The following is a 22,295-nucleotide window of genomic DNA, read 5'->3' as shown; positions in this document are numbered from 1 at the left end:
GACCAGCAATAGGGATAAAATGCCACAGAGAGATTTGATTGTGGAAAACAATAGTGGGAACTTTGATCCAGTATAGGATCGCTGAGGAGACCTGAATCTCCTCGCTACAAAAAAGTAAGTGTGGATGACCCCTTAGTTTCCTCTGCAAATTTGATAAACATGCCTTTTATTCCTTCATCCAAGTCATTGATAAGGATGGAATGGACTATCTCAAAGGGTGATGGGCTCATTCATAAACATAGGATGAATGTGAACGTCTCAGGATGGTTAGTTGTGTATTCCTGCATGTCAGGGGTTGGACTAGATCACCCTTGGGGTGCCTTCCAACTCTAACATTCTACGATTCTAAGAACAAGACTGACTGATTTTCACACTCTTAGATTTGAGCAGCTATGAGATTTAAGCTTCAAATGAGGTCCCACTGAGGTTGAAGCAAAGCTTTTAAAAAAAACAAATCAAAGTTTCAGTACAATAAGAAAGACTTTGAATTGTCACTCAGAGTATCTGAAATGCAAAGTTAAAATGTACTCGACTATATGTTGGTGTGTGCATTTAATATTGCTAATGACATCAATGCAGTTTTGAAGAAGCTTAGAGATGAAGAGATGAAATGGCATCACTCCACATTAGGCAAGATTATCTCAGACATCTCAGCACCATCAAAGCTGGATTAAGGAAAACTGGAGGTCTAAACCAGGACAGGGACAACAGAGAAAGATCCTAACTGGAAGTGATTTCATAGTTTTGGAGGAACAGAGGAGTTAGTGGGATGTTTGAGCTAATTTGCTACTCCAGGAAGCTTCTGGGAGTACTGGAGGGTGGGTTGGCCTTTTCTCCCTTCCCCAAAATATGGGGAAGCTGTCCAAGCAAGCTGAAGAATGATAAAGAACTCCATGGGAGATGTGTTTTACCCACTCATGCTCTAAACTATGGAGAACAAGAAAGATCCCAATTTGTTGAAGTTATTTATCATCAAGGCCACATCGACGCTATGAATGAGAGACCTCCAAGACACTCTGTGATTTGGGAGCTTACCCGACTTGGGTGATATTCACCTGAGATATTGTGTCCAGTTCTCGGCATCACAATTCAAGAACGATGTGGACAAACTGGAATGTGTCCAGAGGAGGGCAACCAAAATGGTGAAAGGTCTGGAAACCATGCCCTATGAAGAGCAGCTTAGGGGGCTGGATATGTTCAGTCTGGAGAAGAGAACGTTAAAGGGTGATGTGATAGCCATGATTAAATATTTGAAGGGACATCATATTGAGCATCCTCAATATAAGCAAGCTTGTTTTCTAGGACCTGAAACAATGGATTCAAACTACAGGAAAAAAGATTCAACCTCAATATTATCAAGAACTTCCTAATGCTAAGAGCTGTTTGAGAGTGGAATACACAGCTGCCTCAGAGAGTGGTAGAGCCTCCTTCTTTGGAGGTTTTGAAATACAGGCAGACAGCCACTTGTGCTTTGACGGTGTCTTCCTGCATGGCAGAATGGGGTTGGGCTTGATTGACTTTGGAGTCTCCTCTAACTCTATGAGTCTACGATTCTAGCAGCCCGGCTCAGATCTTGCAAATGCAATCCCATTTTCAAATAAATTTCCAGCCCTGCAGTTTCTGTGAGACAAACAGCCTAGGTCCCCAATATTTCACTCAGTTATCCAAGCTAGCACAGAATATTACCAATGACAACCAAAACATCAGGAGATTGAGGAAGTGACAGGATATATGAAAAGGAAGAAAGCTACATTCCTTTTCTTCAGCACTGGGTGGTGATGCACTGAGAGGCCTGGAGCAATTGCATGGCACTCTCCCAGAGGCATTATTCTGGGGAGGTGAGAGGACAGAGATGGTCCCCTGGCCACCCACATCTGGAGTCCTGCATCCTTTCTGGGTGTCTCATTTGAAGAAGGATAGAGACAAGCTGGAGTGGATTCAGAGAAGGGCAATAAGGATGACAGAGAAGAAAACATATGAGTAAAGATTGAAGGAGCTGGGCATGTTCTGCTTGGTGAAGACAAGATGGAGGGATGGCATGGTTATAGTATTTAAATATCTTAAAGGCTGCCCCAGAGGGAGGAGAGCAAGCTTGTTCTCTGCTGCCTCAAAGGGCAGGAGTAAGTCTAATGGTTTGAAGTTACAGGAGGCTTGATTTTAAATGAACATGTTTTGACGGCAAGAGTGGTTCAATCAATTCCCTAGAATTGGGATCTCTTTCTCTGTATGTCTTCAAAAACATACCAAACCATTCCATGGCTGATAGAGAGTGGAAGGGATGGAAGAAATAGCTGGCCATGTTTCCTTATCATGGAGTCATAGAACCATAGAGTTGGAAGAGACCTCAAAGACCATCCAATCCAGCCCATTCTGCCATGCAGGAACACAGTATCAAAGCATCCCTGACAAACGGTCCCCCAGCCTCTCTTTAAAGACCTCCAAAGAAGGAGACTCCACCACACTCTAAGGGAACGTTTTCCGCTGTCAAACAGCTCTTACTATCAGGAAGCTCTTCCTAATATTTAGGTGGAATCTCTTTTCCTGTAGCATGCATCCATTGCTCTGGATCCTATTCTCTGGAGCAGCAGAAAACAATCTTGCTCCATTCTCAATATGACACCCCTTCAAATAATAAACAGGACTATCATGTCTCTTCTTAACCCTCTCTTACTGTCAGGAAGTTCCTTCTAATGTTGAGCTGGAATCTCTTTTCCTGAAGCTTGCATCCATTGCTCTGGATCCTATTCTGTGGAGTAGCAGAAAACAAGCTTGCTTCATCCTCAATATGACATCACTGGAAATATTTAATCAAGACTATCATATCATTTCGTTATGAGAAGCTGTAGCTAAATCCTTGCACATGACTATGTAAAATCTCAGCTCCTGTTGGTAAGTATAGAGCACTGAGTCTTTCAGTCTAGAGCAGTGATTCCCCAACGTGGCCCTCCGGGTGTTTTGGATTTCAACCCCCAGAAGCCCCAAGCAACTTGGCCAGCAGTCAGGAATTCTGGGAAATGAAGTCCAAAACAACAGGAGGACCAAAGTTGGGGAACTCCTAGCCTAGAGAGTAGCCCTCCCATGCATTGTAAAGGAGTCCAAGCCAGGTTGCCCACCCAACTAGATAAGCCCCTATGGCCTGCCTTTCACTCTCTGCTCTCCTAGCCCTTAAGGCATGATTCTTGTGAATTTGCCAGGATCAGTGGCATAAGAAGATTAAGAAAATAGATTCTCAATGGATCAGTTAATGCTCCTTTTGTTCAAAATCTAGTCAATTTCTTCTTTTGAGCAGGAGAACAGCTATGACTAGAATCCTTCCTTTCTGGAAAAAATGTCTAAGACTACCTTTGTTATTCTGTAAGCTCATTTTGCTTGCTGAAAGGTGGAACATTTCCTCCACCACTAGGTCAGATTTCCTCAGCAATGAAAGCGGAAAGGCTTTCCCATCCTCCGCTCTTTCAGTAAGAAAAGGAGGAAGCCTCAGCATGCTGTTAAAAGGATCGCTGCTGTTGAGGTTTGAATATATCTAATAGGTTGAATGGGAGCCAGCATTTTGAGCATTGGACTAGGGCTCTGGAGGGCAGGACTTGAATCCTGGCACTGCCATACAAACCCACTGGATGATCTTGGACAAGTCACACTCTCTCAGCCTCAGAGGATGGCAGTGGCAAGCCCTCTGAAGAAACGTGGCAAGAAAACTCCATGATAGGTTTCGTTAGGGTTGTCATAAGTCAGAAATGACTTGCAAACAACAACAACAACAACAGATTGTATATACCTTTGGCTGAACTTATGCAGAATCTGATTCCATTCTAGAGCCTAAGACTAGGAAAGCAGACTTAGCATTGGCCAGTTCTCCATTTTACAGTCTTTTGCTCTCTCCCAAATGTATTGGGCCCATTTGAACCTTTTTCTCAGCATATATATGGCTTTTTGAAAATGATCTCATTCCCAGTGAACCAAAGGTAAATAACAAAATGAGAGTCATCTTGAAAACTGGGAAATCGATGGTGGTGCAAACAGGTGGATGGATCTTATATCAGCTACTTAGACCCAATTTAGATGATGAAAATAATCCACTAAAAAACCCCACTTAATCTGGGATAATCGATATTGGGTTTTTTCCTGAGTTTTTTGAAAAGATGTGCATCACTTGCAGTGTGAATAACCAATGCAAATAGACCCAGGATAAAACTCTGCATTCTTTGAACATGTTTCGAATACATTCACATCATTGACTGCATCTTGATTGGAGTGCTGGCATGTGTGAGCAACAGAACTTGCACAGATGCTCATAGATGAGGTTCCATAGTGTAAACAATAAACCCAGAATGTGTGAGTGAGATTATTCGCACAGTTGTATTAAAAAACAACAATGTCTGAATGACCCCTTTAGGTACAATCATGACAATAGTGTCACAGCTGTGAATAAGTAGCCATAGTGAATATGAAACAGCTACCATTGAAAACATTCAGGGGTAGCTGTGTTGGCCATTTAACAAATACAAACAAAAATCCATCAGTGATACATTTATTGGCCAGTCAAAATGCACAATATACTTGTTGCAAGCTTTCAAAGCTCCATGGGTTTCTTCTTCATCAGGCAAGATGTTACAAACCAAACAAAAGAAGGAAAAAAAACCCAGTTGGAGGTGTTAGTCAGATGCCTGCATGTTGTTTCAGTCCTTAGTAAAGATGTTATGATGGGGAGAATGTCTTTTGCAGGCAGGCGCTTCCTCCTTCTGGCCATGCGGCAATAGGGAGATTTTCAAAATCCAGGAAATTTAAAGTCTATTTGCATCTCAACAGGGACCCCTCTTTTGCACTTGAGTAAATCTATGTAAATGTTTTGTATTCACAATTGCTACTTAGTCACTATTGCCATGTGCATAAAACCCACATCATTTAATTTTCCAGGTATCAACTGCATGGGAAGAAGGAGATTCATTCTGGTGGCTCCTGGAGCATGTTGGTCGATCCTGGTTTTTCTAAATGTAGGTATAACCGCCACCTTCTCCACTGCCTGCTCCCAAGATCGGCTAAACACCCATAGACAGTCCGCACAATGTGGCACCAAGCCGTGCCACTCAATTATATTTTTTCTCCCCCCCCTCCCCCATGCATTTGCACCATTGCATGAACACAGCACCTGCTACTGCCAATTACCTCTCTCTTTTTGCCCAGCTGCAATCCCATTGGATAACATGTGTGACCAGCCAGTCACACAAGTGATACACTACTCGGACAATGCATTGGTGTGCCCAGTGACACACTGGCAAAGCAAAAACATGCCCCCCATACATGCCCCCTTTCCCCACCTTTACCTCTTGCCCCCCTGTCAGACTGTCTGGTTCATGTATGTATTTAATTACATCCATTGCATTATTGGCGACCTGCCGTGTTTGTCCTAATTTCACCTCATGAGATGTGTGATGAATCAATGGTGCAATGGATCAATGCTGCAGCTGGCCATTCATCCACCTATATGCTCAACAAATGAAAACAAAGTATGGCGAGCAATGGCACCGGTGGCTGTGTCTCATTGGTCCCAAGGTGCATGCTCCAGACTCCTTCAATAAGCCACCTGGGCCTTCCCACATTCCCACATTCATGTCATGCTGTTTATATGCTGGTGTCATAATGCACACTTTCTGCATTAGACTGGAGTAAAGGGGCTATTTTTTTATTTTATTTTTTGCTCCCATTTTTTAACTCCAGAGCATGGCTTCATCCCAGCTACTCCCCATTTCAGCCTCGTGAATCATCTAAACAGCTGAGGCTCGAAACAAGGTGAAACCACTCTATTTTGCCAATGCAAACAATCCCTAAGAGACATCACCAGATTAGTTGGGAATATTCATGAACATAGGGATCTTATAGCACCATTGAGACTAATGGAGAGAAAGAAGTTGGTAGCAGGAGCTTTTGTAGCTTTGGTTTGTATCTACACTGAAGAAATAAATCAGTTTTACACCACTTTAAATGCCATGACTCTATCTGACAGAATACTGGGAGTTGTAGTTTGTTGTGGCACCAGAGCTTTCTGACAGAGAAGGCTAAATATCTCACAGAACTATAATTTTATTTATTATTATTAACCTTTATTTATGAAGCGCTGTAAATTTACACAGCGCTGTACTATAAATCCCAGGATTCCATAGCATTGAGCCATCGCAGTTAAAGTGGTGTCAAACTACATTATTTCTGCAGTGTGGATACATCCTTGGTTTACTTCTCCGCATCTGAGGAAGTAGACTCAAGTCTGTTAAAGCTTATGCTGCAATGTCCTTCACTCAAAGGTGTTACAAAGGTGCCTTGCATATACTTAACTAAGTAGCTGATTCTGTATTGCATCCAATAATTAACAGGTAACCTGTACCTTAATAACTTAAAGTTAACAAAGGGAAACTTTCCTTCCAACTTTACACAGGTGATGCTTTTCTTTGCTAATTTTCTTTTCAAAGGAAGCAATGAGTAACTTTAGCAGTTTTCTTTCCACTGCAAGAAAGTCTTGTACATTTTTTAAAAAGATTATTCACAATTTGGGACTTATTCTGTACAAAGTTCACTAATAATTATTATTATTATTATTATTATTATTATTATTATTATTTGTGTTTTCCCACTTCTCCCAATGGATCAAAGCGGGATTACAAGCAGGAAATCTCCATACAATGGCAATTGTGAAGACACACCCAACTAAAGGTGGTGGCAGGTTTGGGTGTGCAACGCCGGTACCCTGGTGAGATCAAACTCTTTTACCCAAAAAGGCTCTGAAGCTGAATGTAAAGTTCAAAAAGGGGGAAGTTTAATTTAAAGGACAAAAATAAAGTTTTCTCCTCCCCAGCTCTAAATTAAAGATACTTTACAGTTTCAGCAATCTTCAGGTTGTCATCTTTCTGGGTCTGATGTTAGTTTGCTCTCCTCACTCAATGGAGCTGGTGCAGGGTCTTTCAGCTCCTGAATTCTTTATTCACTTGTTGTTGGTAACTAATTCGGCTAATTTGGTAACTAAAATGGCTAAAGTATTTGGTAACTAAAATGGCTAACGTGTAAGAAATGCCCTTTCCGGCTGTCTGGGCCTCTTTGCCACCAAAAGACAGCTCTCTGCCTGCTCACAGCAAAGACTGCTCCAAACTAAAAACCTCTAGCTAAAGCCGAGCATGTTGGGAAAGGGCAATAATGCAGGAAAGGGAAATAATGCAGGGGAATCCTACAACTCCTCCCACAACTAATACAAAGAACTTTTCCTACACTAAACATACTATGGCCTGAACCAACGTGAAAGAAAATGCAGCGGGAGATTCAATCAGTCCTGGCAGGACATCACAGCAATCATATCTAAAAACATATCATAGAAACATCAAGTTATCTAAAAATTGCATCACAACAGCAAAACATCAATGAAAATATGCTATTGCACAGAAAACTGCATTTTCTCTGCAGAAACCAGGAACTTCTGCACCATAAATAATATTTGTCACTCAAGAAGAATGTTTTTAACCATTTTGTAGAATAGTTTCAAATATACTTTGTGAGGGGTTAATGGAGGAAAGCCACCTGTCTGATGGATCGACTACTTGCTTGGCTGGGAGCTGCCTTTCCAACAACCCATAAGGTCTTTCCTCCAAACTGCTAACTATGACATTCCCATGGTCTAATTCTGCAAAGAAATCAAGAGCCAACTCACTCGTTGGCTTCTGGACTTGGTTACTTACAATAGACGTCGACTCGTATCGACTTGATTGCTGGAGAACCCAGGCCATTCTCCGCCTTGCAATAGTAGCGCCCACCTTGATGTCGCTGGATATTTGTAATCCGCAGCGTTTCATTGAAGACACTCGAGTCTTGAAACCGGTCAGAGGCACTTCCTGCAGTTTTGGTCCATCTGATCTGAGGAAGCAAGAAAAAAGAAAGTTACTTTCGATGGATTGTTTCCTTTGTGACTTTCGACTGAATTCATATGGGTCAGTACCAACTAGAGCAATGCCCTTGCTTCAGCCACTGTATCGTGAGCCAACACATACTGTATATACACATATATAAGTCTCAAAACTTTAGTCAAAAATTACCTAAAAAACCTGGGCCAATTTATCCATGGATCAACTCTTTCAATGTAAGAGTGGTAACTCTTACCAAAAAGGGACCATCCCCTTCTCTGAGTAGAATGATGAAAGGCAAGAAGTCTATCCCTTTTTGGGATAGACTAAAGAAAGCATCAACCCCCTTCACTCTCTCCTCCGTGGTGCCGCTTCTGACTTTTCAATATACATTTTTAATTAAAATAGTTTAATTCCATTTTAACTGACAATTTTGTTAGTTTTTAATTGTACTGTGTTTTTAGACTGTAAGATGCATTGACTCCCAATTTTGGGAGAGAAGCAGGGTAAAATGAATAATAATAATAATAGTTATTTATTGAATGTCTAGGTAGGAAAATGGTGGCAGTGGCTCTTTGGCATTTCCCCTCAAAGGAGCAATGAGATGAATCAGGCTTTGAAGGATTTGAATAAGATATTTGAGTATGTTTGTCAGCTTTTCTGGGTTAAAATCAGGCAAAGTTATCATGTTAAGGCTATAATTGCTAAAGTCATGGCTTTTTTCCCCTTTTTTCTTTTCCTTTATGTCCATTTTGATATGTATGGGTCTTCTTAGCCCCACCTGCACCTGGGCGCCTCCCCTTTATATCTCACAGCGATCGCTCCCTCCTCATCCACCCAGCCATTAGGATAAGCAAACATAGTGATGCCTGCTGGGCTTCTATAAGTTCTTTGGAATAGTTTTCTTTTGCCTCAACCTTCACCTCCTTTGTTACAAGCTCCTCAGTTTTACATTCCTTGTGGGGAGCAGACAGTATCTGAGAAGCATCTGGCCATCTCCCTGTAGCCAGATGTGAAATGGTTACATCATCTGCTGAGATCTCCTGATGACCCCAATGGACTCAGTGCTGATGTCTGGTGACAGGGACACAGCCGGCTGCTTCTCCAATTCGGTCCACTCTGTCCAATCCTGTCAACCTGATGACAAAGAGAAGGGCCATGTGTGGTTCAAGGTTGCAGAAGTGGAGTTGTGCATGAAGTGTCATTTGACTTGGATGTGCTCCATGCACAGATGTGACTTTCTTTGGCTTGCACTTAGATGTGCACCATACAGTTTGTAGGTAGATCATCAATGTGTGCATTTGGTGTTGCAGTTCATGAATAAGGTGGCATTGTGCAACTCAATGGGCATCAAGTTAGCAGCAGGCAATCTGCTTGGGAATTGTGTCTATGTAAATACGCTTAATATGTGAATGAAATTGAACTGAGTAGTTTTGCAGCATCCACATTCGCTTGAGGCTGCTGTGACATAACAACACTTTGGGAATTTGTTGAACAATAGTGGAGTGACTGATACACCATGGTCCAATATGAAACAGGCATCAATGCACATAGGAGAATTCAGTGATGCACATCTGGCCATCTAAAGTGTCCCATGTGAATTGGAACACTCTTGCCAGTGCTCAGATGTGCATCTTTACAATTCCCTAACAGTGTTTCATTGCTTTTTTGCAGTGTAGTAATGGATTAATAAAGTTTGGACATGCAGATTGAGATAAGGGTCTGAGCCATACTTCACTTCCTCGGTGCATGGATCTCACCCACTGTCTCAAAAATGTCCACCCAGAGAAGTGTCTTGCATCCCTGGGAGATCTCATAAAGCATGTTGGGTGAAGTGGGGGGGGGGTATCTTCCCTCCTCCTTAGTATAAGCTCAGATGTTGGGCTCTCACAGCCTCCAAACCCACAGCAGATGCATTCTGTCAAGAGAATTCGATGTACATGTGAGATGGCCAACCTTAGCACAGATATTTCCCTCCCATCACAGACTGTCAGCATTTTCCTATTTTTAAACTATTTGCCACTAGCAGCTTCAAATCATCTGTACAAGAAGGACTGTGCTGCAGGATAAACGCTTGATAGGATGTCAAATTGATTGTCTTCCCTCCCTCCATTTACACACACGCAAATACACACACACACACACAGACACACACACACAGACACACAATTTCATATTAGAAAAATGCATCTTCTTTTGAATGTTTAGCTGGAAAACAGAGCACAGAATAATCGCTAGGGTCTGGAGATTAGGAAGGAGGCAAAGAACGATGAAGCTGTTCATAAGGCATTTCATTTCTTTTTAAATCAGATTTTCAGCTGGAAGAAATGAATGGGGCACCTCCACTCTTTATGCTGTGGCGAACTCAAAATGCATTCTCTTATCGGATAGGTAGGTGCATGGAGATGTGATTCTTCACCCTCCATCCCTGCTGGTTCTCACTGGATCAACTAGTGTGATGGGTTTGGTCTCTCCCATTTTGGGAGAAAGGCAGGATGTAAGTGTAACAAATACATAAATATAAAATGAATGCTAAGCCAGTGCACATTTCACACAGACCATAGCCGATGTCAGATTTCAGGCATCCGAGTTTAATAAGGTAATGAAAAGTAGGAAGATGTCAAGGAGAGCGTGACCTTTGATTATCTTGGGACTCATCAGCACTTGGGGCTCATCTGTTTACCTGTCATGGTTCAGTTCATGGAATTTAACAAACAACAAATCCCAGAATTCCATAGGACTGAGGCATGGCAGTTAAAGCATGGCAGACTGCATTATTTCTGCAGTGCAGATGAGCCCCAAGTTGATCAAAGGTCTGGAAGCTACCTTATAAGAAATGGCTGAGAGTGGAGGCATGTTTAGCTTGGACTAGAGGTGATGATATAGTTGTCTTTAAATATTTGAAGTGATGTTATGCAGAAGCTTGTTTTCTGCAGTTCCAGAAACTAGCACACAAATCAGTGGATTCAAATTGCAAGAAAAGAAACTGCAGCACCAGCTACACTTGAGGAAGAACTTTTCACCTGCTAAAATTGTTTGGCTCTGGAATAGACCACTTGGGGAGGTGGGCTCTCCTTCTCTGGGTGTCTTCAAACAGAATAGATGCCCATTGTTGTCCCTCCCAACTACAGTCATCCCTCCAGATTCGCTGACTTCCCGTTTGCGGTTTTGAATTTCCACGGACAGGGAGCCAGGAGGGACAAAATGCCGTGTGTGCCCATGGCATGCCCATGGGCCTCATGCAGGAGTGTGCAGCCATTAAAAACAATGGGGCTCCAATATCTGCAGTTTTTCCAATTCACAAGGGGGTCTGGAACAGATCCCCCACAAATTGGAAGGGATGGCTATATATCATTCTGTGATTCTATGGATTTGTTTTGTGCATGTGCAATAAACAATATTTTCTCAGAACTCTGTCTATGGCAATCGTTTCCTACGGTTTTCTTGGCCAAATTCTTTAAAAGGGGGCTTATCCTTACTTTTCTCTGAGGCTGACTTGGCCAAGATCACCCAGTGGCTCTCCACGGCTGAGGGAGGATTTGAACCCTGGTCTCCCAGAGTCCTAGTCCAACAGTCAAACCACTTCAAAATGGTGGCTGAGCAGAAATACCCATAAATGTTTTCCATTGAGAATGTCTCAGTTTGCAAAAATTCTCATCCTGCCACTATTTCATGTATTGCACAATTTCTGTTCCAATAGTCCTCCCAACCCGACTGTCATCACACAAACATTTGGGATGAAAACAGTGATCATTGCCAAAAGTTTAAAGGACTAAATAAAGCATTTATCCCAGTAGGAGGTTCCCAGGCTTACACCTTGAAGGCCTACGTAAAGAAAAAAAGCTCTTTGCCCACTGAAGAAAGGAAAGCAGGGTGAGGGCCATTCTAGCCTCCCATACAAGGGAGTACCTTGAACCTGTTCAGGTGTCATAGTGGTTCTCATGTTTTGGCAGATGTGGCACCAACCATGTAACCCCCAATTCCCTTCCCCGCCTGGAAAGAGATGCAGAGTGTATCAAGATCTTGCAACAGAGGGTACTAGGGACATAGAATTCCCTTGTTGCATTAATGGAATTAGCTATCAGTCTTATAAAACCACAGAGTTGGAAGAGACTTCCACTCTGGTAGCTTTTAAGAAAGCACTCAAGACGGATCTCTTCCGACAGGCCTTTCCAACTTAGTTATCCTCCCCAGATATAGAGATATTTGTCCTCTCATCTGTCTATTTCCCCCCGCCAATGTTTCTGCCAGTTTTTTGGTTGTTCAATGTTTTTAATGTTTTTAATGTTTTAATATTATTACTGTTTAATTCTGTTTTAGTACTGGGAATGGGGTGGTGGTGGTAGGTCTAGGGTTTGTTTTTTTAACTCTATTGTAATTTGTTGTATTTTATTGTTGTAACCCGCCCGGATTCTTCGTGATTGGGTGGGCTAGAAATAAATCTATTATTATTATTATTATTATTATTATTATTATTATTATTATTCCCTAGGGACCATCCAATACAATACATCCCAAGCCCTCCCTGGGACAGATGGCCTTCCAGTCTCTGTTTGAAAACTTCCAATGAAGGAGACTTCATCATCCTCTGAGGAAGCAGCATCTTCCACTGTCAAATGGCTCTTACTGTCAGGAAGTTCTTCCAAATATTGAGGTGGAATCTCTTCTCCTGTAGTTTATATCTGTTGCTTCGGGTCCTAGTCTTTGAAGCAGAAGAAAAAAAGCTTGGTCCATCCTCAATATGACTCCCTTTCAAATACTTAAACAGGGCTATCATGTCATCTCGTAACCTTCTCTTCTCCAGGCTAAACGTATCCAAATCCTTAACTCTCTCCTCATAGGACTTGAGTTTCCAGACCCTTTATCATTTTAGTCATCCTCCTTTGGACATACTCCAGCTTCTCAATATCCTTTTTGAATTGTGGTTTCCAGAACTGGACACAGGATTATTCCAGGTGAGACCTGACCAAAGCAGAGGTAATTACCTATTGAATTCTTACAGACTGGGTCCAAGTTCAAAGACTGTGGTCTTAATCTTATTAGTACTTCTAAATAGTGAAGGTCTATTGAATCAAAGGGATATACATAAGTGTTGCCTCATAAAATCTTGGGCCTTGTCTTCATGGCCACATTCCCAGCCATTCTGGCATCATCCTGTTTGGACAATGCACACCCGAAAACCCAGTTCTGGTGCGCGCAGCCCAGACAATGTACAGCATGTTCCATGGCAGAACTGGAGTTGAACAATCTCAAAATGGGTTTTAAAAACTGACCAGTTGCTCCAGACCTTCCAGGAAGAACTGGAGCCCTCTCTTTCTGCACTGTGGCAGCTATCTGCTTGGGTGTCCCACCGGGTTGCGCAGTGCATCTGCCACCAATGTGGACCACAAGTTCTGAGGTCAGAATGAGATGCCCATGATTGTGATCATCGCTGGGTATTTCATTCTGAGGTCAGAAATGAGCGACCTGCAGCACTGGTGGATGCACCAGGAGGAAATGGATGTTCAGCAGTGCAGAAATGGAGGCTGATGTTACAGAAGGAGCTTGAAGCAGCTGTAGAGTCAGGATACTCCAGGTTACCTCCAAAATATCCTAGCCAGTACAGACAAAGCTTAGGGTTGGGAGTGACCACCAGGGCTGTTCAGTCCAACCCCTCTTCTGCCATTCAGGAAGACACAACCCAAGCCCTCCATGGGATGGATCAAACATCTAACCTCTGTTTTAAAATCTCTAAAGAAGGAGACTCAGCCCCCCTCTTATGCTTCCACTGTCAAACAGCTCTTCCCATCAGCACGTTCTTCCTAAGGTTGAATCTCTTTTCCTATAGCTCGAATCCAGGTCCTAGTCTTTGAAGCAGCAGAAATGAAGCTTGCTTCATCCTCCATATGGCCTCCCTTCCAATATTTAAGCATGGCTCTCATGTCACCTCTTCCCTTTCTCTTGTCCAGGCTAAATATACCCAACTCCCCAGGTCTTTCCTCATAAGGCATGGTTTCTAGATCCTTCACTATCTTGGTTGTCCTCCTCTGGACATGCTCCAGACACACAGGAATACAAAGCCCTCCTGACAGATGGCCTCTGCTTGAAAACCTGCAAAGAAGTAGACTCCACCACCTTCCAAGGCAGCATGTTTCACTGTCGAACAGCTCTTACCATTAGGGAGGTGTTCCCAATGTTGAGGCAGAATCTGTTTTCTTGTAGTTTGAATCCATTGCTCCTGGTCCTTGTCACTGGAGCAACAAAAGACAAGCTTGCTCCAGCCTCAATATGGCATCCCTTCAAATATTTCAATATTTAAACAGGGCTGTCATATCACCTGTTAACCTTTTCTTCTCCAGGATAAACATACTCGGCTCTCTAAGCCACTTCTCAAAGGACATGGCTTCCAGATCTTTCAGTCATCCACTTCTTACCTCTTTATCTCACAGAATCATAGATTCCCAGAGTTGGAAAAGACCCCATGGCCATCCACCCCAGCCCCCTTCTGCCAAGCAGGAAGACACCTTCGAAGCCCTCCCAACAGATGGCCATCCATCCTCTGCTTTAAAACCTCCAAAGAAGGAGACCCCACTACCTTCTGTGTATATTCCATGAAGAAACAGCTCTTACAGTCAAGATGTTCCTTCAGATCTTTATATGGGTTCTCTTACAATCTGAATCCATTTCAAACTGTGTGTGTTCTTGCAGTGAGGGGAAAATGGTAAAATTATTTGTCCTTGCCCATAAGAATGAAATGTACAGAGATTTATGTCCCTAGGTGTCGGTTCCTTAATCTGAAACAGCAGGTTCCCGAGATTGCATTCCATTGCAAAAAGCTCAATTCTCCTGTTTTAGCATATTTTGCTTGAAAGGCAAGGGATCACTTACTAATTCTTGTAAAGCTTATCAATGAGCAGAGAAGGGGGAAAAACAGGGAAAAAGAAGACAACCTGGTGTTCCTTTTCACTGCAACAAATTGCAGGATTCATTGGAGACCCATTCCTAAGTAGTTGCAGGAGGGGTGGGGGTGGTTAACTTTATTTTCATTTAATTTTTGCTTTTATTATTATTATTATTATTGTTGCCCTAGATGGCTCAGCAGGAAGGCACCCACCACCCACAGAGCCTGGCAGAGTAGGCAGGGCTCTCTTCCTTTGAGAAGCGCACACTGGGGTGATGAATATGCAAGATGGCATGGGGCTCCATAATCCTACCTTATTTTATATGCTAATGGCTGGGAAACGTTCTGCCTCTTCAACCGCCATTACAGTTGAAACAACTCTGGTTGTTTAAAGATTAAAACAAAAATTGTGAATGTTAAACAGCTTCTTGAAAGCAAGTCTTGCAGTCCATAACAATGACAAGGGAAGGGACCAAACCCCCAAAGAGAAATTCTACAGAAAGTGGAAGCAGAGATGGTGAAGGTAGGTGGGATAGAAAGTAAGTAAGTAAAAATAGACACAGGCATTCCTTGGGCTGGACCATGGGATACCAAGCCACTAGGATGAAGACCATGATCTGAAGAGGATTTCTGCAGTCAAGAAATCAGAAGAAGACTAGACCTTGGTCTGAATCACGCAGCAGAAATAATATAATTCGACACCGCTTTAACTGCGTTCTGGATGCCCACCGCGTAAAAAAACCCGCATATGCTTGAGCCCCACTGAAAATAATGGGGCTCGTGCATGGCGTGATGGCATGGTGTGGCGGTGGCGCACACGCACCACAGGTGCACACCCCATTATTCTTAATAGGATGTGCCGCCCCTTGCACCCCGCACGCTCCTGCAGGTTCCCTAGCAACCTTCAGTGTATGCTGAAAGCTGCATATGGTGCGTCCGCGTATGACACGGGCACACTGTATAGGAAAAGAGATTCCACCTCAACATGAGGAAAAACTTCCCAACTATCCTGTTTTAAGCATCAGTCCTTCCAAGACAGGTCTTCTCCTACACTCTCCCACCCATCAAGACCAGCAGTAATGCAGTCAACGGCCAAGGAGTGCACTGAAACCATTGGCCAAAATGTTCTACTCTCTCTCATTACAGACTGGTATTTTCAAAATCTACGGTTACCGCCTGTCATTTGTAATTCCACATTCTCTCTCATGGCCTAAAGTGTTCACAACCTGCCAGGGTAATTAAATTAGATCCCCTGTTCTGGATCATATGCTCAGCAATATGGTATGTGCCAACTTCTTGCCAAGACTCTTGGGAAAGTAGGAGACAGGCCATCCCTGAAAGATGCTTCACTGCCTAATGATCCAGACAAGGAAGGAAGACTCAGTGCTCAGTGCCTGGCCTCAGGTCAGATGTTGGGATTCAGACATGTGCCAAAGAATTCCCTACATCCCACTCCAGGCCGTATCTCTCACAGTGATGGATAACTCAGTGTGGTCTCCTTTAGCCTCCACAGATGTTCCCCTCTGATTCATGCAATTTGCTCTGCCCATTCTTGTTTCACAGTGAAGAATCAGGCTCAGTAGGGGTGAAGAATTCAGTACAAAGGCTGGAATCGTGTCAGTGACTTACACCTGTGTAAGTTCCCCTATGGACATGGTTGGACATTGCTGTGTGATGAAAAAGTCCAGAAGGCTGCAGAAGCAAGGTTCCACATGTGGGGCTGTTGCACATGGGCATGCACCATGTGTTGTACATGGATGCACATTGTATATGCATTGTGCATGCTGTGCATGTGCATTGGCTTACAACTCTGTTGGCACAATGTTAGTCCCCATCAGAGTAGAATCATTGCATCTAATCTTGTTGGGACTAACCAACAGGATTTCAGCCGATGTTTAACCTGCATGGGAAACAACCCCAATGTAGGATCTCAGCCATTCACGTTTTAGTGGTAGTTTCAAGAATTCTACTTTTCTTCCAAGATCACAAGTGTACACAGTTTTCATAGTGTCCATAATTTGACTCCTCTCTCCCAGTTTTATGGGCTGCTTAGCTTTGGGAAAAAGATTGAGAGTAGAGAGACATGACAGAAGTGTTTAAAAGTGAGGACAAGGATAGATTTTGTTCTCCATACTCGTAATGCATTTGTTGCCCTGCTCTGAACCTGCTCTAACTTTTTTATTTGTTGTTGTTGTTCTGTACCTTTGCATTGTTTCTGACTTGTGGAGACCCTAAGGCAAACCTATCATGGGTTTTTGAGGGACGAGAGCATTTATCCAGCATTTAACCCATTAATTAAAGTGTGGGAAAATCCTGAATGTAAAAAGCAGCACATTTTCCCCACTTTATTCAAAGGTTAAATGTGGGATATTCCCGGATTTAATTCTCATTTATCCACAGGTTCTGGGTACATGTGATAAACTATGGAACTCACTCAAGTTCATCCAGTGGGTTTCCATGGCAAAGCAGGGAATTGAACCTTGCTCTCCAGAGTCATAGTCCAATGCTCATACCACTATACCACAATGTCCTTCATAAAATCGCCCAAAATTGAACACAGGACTCTGGATGAGGCCTAACTAGGGCAGAATATGGTGGGGCTATTCACTACTTTTGGAAATTACAGTTCTGCAAATAGAGGCTAAAATATTATTTGCCTTCTTTGCTGAAGCATCACACTAGTGGATCATCTTCAATTTATGGTCAACAATAATCCAAAGTTGTTTTCACAGGTACTGCTGCTAAGCCAAGTATCCCCCCACCCCATCTTATACGTGTACATTTGGTTTTAGTGGTCTAAATGGAGAATTTTGCCTTTGTCTCTGTTCAAAGGCCACAAAACACGAATAATAATAATAATAATAATAATAATAATAATAATTTGTTTTATTTATATACCGCTATTCCAAAGATCATAGCGGTGAACAGCAAGTAAGCTAATTAGCAAGTAAGCTAATTTGCCCCCAACAGTCTGGGTACTCATTTTAGCTCCCTCCTCGGAAGGATGCAAACTGCCTGCACCCAATCCAGCAGCTGTCTGGCAAAGTAGTTTGAGGAATGCATTCACAATTTCCACACTTGTTTCAGTGTAGAATTTATGAATTCAAATCAGTTACAGATCTGTGACTTGGCCTTAAGCATCTGCAACTGCACTAATGAATTCCAGCCATAGTTTCCTGCATAGTAATTTTTTTCTGCACATAAACATTTATTTTTGTAAACACACACACTTGTTTTGGCACAGAATAATTTCTCTTCAACATTATAGGATGCTTGAATATGGGGGCAAAGGGGTCAGACAAGGCTATATTTTATCACCTTATCTGTTCAATTCATATGCAGAAAATATCAGATGAAGAGCATTCTTCAAAACAGAAGAAGACAGGAGGAAGGAATATCAATCATCTAAGATATGCAGATGACACCATACTGCTAGCAGAAAGCATCAGAGACTTGGAGCAATCACTAAAGAAAGCCAAAGAAGAAAGTGCAAAGGCAGGCCTAATGTTAACCTTAAAGAAAACAAAAATAATGATTACAGAAGATTGGCATAATTTCAACCTAGATGATGAGGAAACTGAAATAGTTAAAGGTTTTCTATTCCTTGGATCAAACATTGATCAGAACAGAGACTGCAGTCAAGAAATCGGAAAAGGGTTAGGAATGGGAAGGGCAGCTATGAAAGAATTAGACAAAATCCTAAAGTGTAAAGATATACAGCTGAACACTAAAGTTAGAATCATAGAATAATAGAGTCGGAGGAGACGGCAAGGGTCATCCAGTCCAACCCCATTCTGCCATGCAGGTTAGAATCATTCAAGCCATTTCATTTGAGATGTTGTGCTGGAGAAGAGTGCTAAGGAAACCATGGATGGCCAAAAAAACAAAGACATCGGTCCTTGAACAGATCAAGCCTGAATTCTCCCTGGAAGCCAAGAAGATTAAATGAGTCTGTCATATGGCTCTGTCGTGGACCCAATCCAGCGTTTTGGGGCAATCTGTTTTGTCCCTTAGTCTAGCTTGTCATATGCACCAGTTCACTCCATGCATCTTAGGATGTAGAGCAAGTCTACGAAAACTCATTCTACAATTTATTTCGCTCGATTAGTCTCCAAAATGCTGCAAGATCCCATTGCATATTGCAGAGGAATTTCTTTCCTTCTGCAAGAGCAAAAAAGCTACCATAATTATACATCTTTGCATGAAAGGATGAAACAGTGAAAGATGTACATCCCCAGATAGGCAGAAAGTGGATTCAGGGAGGTTTCTCTCCCACCCGAATCCGGGAGGTCTTCCGCTGAATGAACAGAAACTCAGGAGAGGCAAAATAAAGGATTTTGCAGTGAAAAGAAGAATTTACTGTTGGCTTCTTATGAGAAGACCATTCTGAGAATAACCATCATAGCAGATGGAAGAAATGGGTCATTATTATTAACAACATCAAAAAAAAATTGCTGTGCTAACTACAAACATTTTTAGACACCCACCAAATGATTAAAGGCAGTAGTTTATCTCACTTTCTGTGTAATTTGTTCCCCCAGGACTTTAAGAGATTTTTATTGCTCTGTATTTATCATTTTTATAGTGAATAATCAGTATTGATTTTATGATTAAATAATTCACTTGAAGAGCTGTGCGGGAGAATAGTCTAGGGAAGGAGGACTAAACAGAACAGGCCAAATCCTGTAGTTAGTTCCATACAGAGCAGATTCACTGAAAATGCTGGATTTACCTATGTGTTGCCTCCCCATTCAGCAATGGGTCTATGTTAGTTGGAACTAACAGGAGTCAGGCTTTACTTTATTCTCCATTCTTCCAAAGTACAAAAAAGTTTTGGTTTCTTTGCTAGTTGATGGATCAGGACCATCAACAGGGAATTTGTGGCACTCCCTGAGAAGCGTAACTCCTATCATCCATTGAAAGTGTGAGCACTTTTCCTTAGCGTTATAAAGGTTGAGTCTCCCTTACCTCCAATGCTTGGGACCAGAAGAGTTTGGGTCTCCTGTGTGCCACCAGACTTTTTGAAACTGCATGGAGTGGGCTTTTATACAATCACAGAGTTTTAATGATGTGCTGTGCATGTTTTATGATATGTAAAATCTTTCAGTAGATTTTAATATTTTGAATGTTTCATGGTTTAGCTTTAAAAACTCTTTAATTGCCTTTTAATTAACTTTTACATTTATACTTTTATCAAAGTTGTTCTATAGGGTTTTTAAAAATCTGCCTTATTTTAAAACAGTGATTCCCAAACTCTGCTCTTCCAGGTGTTTCAGACTCCAGCTCCCAGAAGGAGCAACAATCTTGGCCAACGACCTGGGATTCTGGGAAATGAAGCCCAAAACAGCTGGAGAACCAAAGTTTGGGAGCCATTGTTTTAAAATGTTGTTAGCTTCCTTGAGTCCCCTTATTGGAAGAAAGGCAGGATAAAAATGAATAAAATCATCATCATCATCATCATCATCATCATCATCATCATCATCATCATTGTTGTCGTCATGGTCATAATTGTTGACATCTTCCTGCAGCCCTGCCCAGCAGGAACGAGTTTTATTCTTCAGCTCAATAGCTTCCTTGCCTATCCACTGCAAAGACTCCAGAGGATTTCCTCTGCCTTTTGGCCCTACAGGAAGGCATCCCTTAAACCTCTGAAAACCTTCCATCCCCAAAGGAATCCATAAAAGCACTGAAGCTGCAGAGGATCATGAAGGGAGCTTTCTGCCAGGAGCCAACCGCTGACCCTGCTGACAGCTTTGTAACTCGAACTCACGTCCTTAGAGACAGGGAAGTGTCAGAGACGGCACCATTAGGCTGCTGCTGCTGCTGAGCCCCTTCTCCAAGCGGCAGCCTTGACACAGCGCCCAGGCCCCTTCTTTACCTCGGCAAATTAAATCCAGTTAACTGAGCCGCCAGAAATGCTCTTCTCTGATTTCCCCGCAACTGCTTTGTAAAGAGCGGAGGGGTTATTGATTTCTTGAAATACGATAGTAGCATGTTTACCTAAAGGCCGCTCCCATGTTGAAAACTTCATGATCTTTGAAAAAGAAGGGAATAAAACAAAGAAATGAACGATGGCGATCCCAATAGAGCACTTGAGTTTGTGTTAATGGGTAAAGGTTGTCAGTAAACCTTCTGTGCAACAGACACCATCTGGCCAAGCCTTTTTTAACAAGAGAGAACCGTGAGTAGGAATGTGAGGATCACAGTGTGGTAAAGATATCGATTTTTGTTTTCTGGCCCCCTTTATATTTTGATTTACAAGCTTGGAAATTTGCCACCTTCTCAAGCCAGGCATGAGACTCTTCAGACGCTTCATTTCCAAATGAACTAAAGAGACACGAAGGTCCATTTGAAACTCATTGTTCTGGATGGTTTCATTGTTTTATTGCTTCAGTACTAAGGCTGTCTCTCACATGGGTCTAGCTTTGTCCCTCATCGCTTGCCTCCAAGTCATTTAAGACAAGGATTTAATCACAAGCCACTCAGTCCTCAAAGTACTTTCTTAATGCTTGTAATCTCTTTTTGGCTTATAACTTTCTTGATTTTCTATACAAAAAAGATAAATAAAAATTAAAATTGTAGCTTCTAAGTGTATATTCTCATAACAAATATATGATTTTCCTGTTGTTGTTTTTGTTGTTTCCATTTATTTTTTCATCTCTGGTTTTATTCTTCCTCTTAACTTAATCTATTATAAATTCTTGAATATAAGTATGTGGAGAGATCTTTTATAGTTATTCCTTAGTTAAATCTATTATCAACTTATGATACATATTGTATATCACAAAACAATACTACATCTATATTACATTCCTGTTTCTTTTTATCTTAGGCCCGTTACAAACAGGCCTAAAAGTGCACGCTCCGCGCGTGCTAGGGTTAGAAAGGGGCGTCCTTTCTGGACACCCCCAACCCTAGCACGCGCGGAGCATGCACAAAATGGCGGCAGCTGTTCCACACAGCCGCTGCCATTATGACATCATGACCATGCCACTTCTATACTGGGCAGCGCAGACGTGACGTCGTCACACCGCGCCAGGGCGCATAGTGAGTCCCTTCCCCAGCTGCAAAAGGAGCTCCGAAACGGAGCTCCTTTTGCCGTTTGCGTCGCTGGGCAAATAAAATTATAAAACAATATTAAAATACAGTTCCAAATGCTTTAGAGAACAAGAAAGTCTTTAATCCGGATTTAAAACTATCAAGAGAAGACATAGTCCGCCGCAGATGTTAAAGAGGCAGTTCCAACGGTGTGGTGCAGCAAGTGAAAAAGGACAAAGCCAAGCCAAGGAAGAAGAAACCCTCGGCTGGGTAAGAAGCCCTGAGCTCCTGGACCATGAACAGAGTTTCAGGATCAAGGGGTCTCAGATGGCCACAAGTGAAACTTGAGTCAACAGTAGCATGTGGTACCCAAAAATCCCAAGGTGATTCTGCATCAACTGAAGGATAGTGTTTGGCTCAAAGGTAGCAGCAGAGAGATCTAATGGCCAGACCTTTCCTGGGACACTGTGTCTACTTCTGGCAAAGTGACCATATGTCAT

At 42.3% G+C, this 22,295-nt stretch overlaps 1 protein-coding gene across 2 annotated transcripts in view; it reads right to left on the bottom strand.

Moving 5' to 3' along the window:
* The window catches only part of MDGA2 (MAM domain containing glycosylphosphatidylinositol anchor 2), a 515,550-nt gene that overhangs the window by 290,537 nt on the left and 202,718 nt on the right, over positions 1–22,295 (bottom strand). For both annotated transcript variants that reach the window (XM_089522969.1, XM_089522970.1), the window contains exon 3: positions 7,716–7,890. In XM_089522969.1, coding sequence (XP_089379095.1) covers positions 7,716–7,890 — 175 coding nt within the window. The remainder of the gene's footprint in view (positions 1–7,715; positions 7,891–22,295) is intronic.

Source organism: Sceloporus occidentalis, unplaced genomic scaffold, assembly GCF_023333645.1.
Source record: "Sceloporus occidentalis isolate IW3139 unplaced genomic scaffold, rSceOcc1.0.p SCAF_4, whole genome shotgun sequence".
Lineage (NCBI taxonomy): Eukaryota > Metazoa > Chordata > Lepidosauria > Squamata > Phrynosomatidae > Sceloporus > Sceloporus occidentalis.
This window is presented reverse-complemented; position numbering and strand designations above follow the sequence as displayed.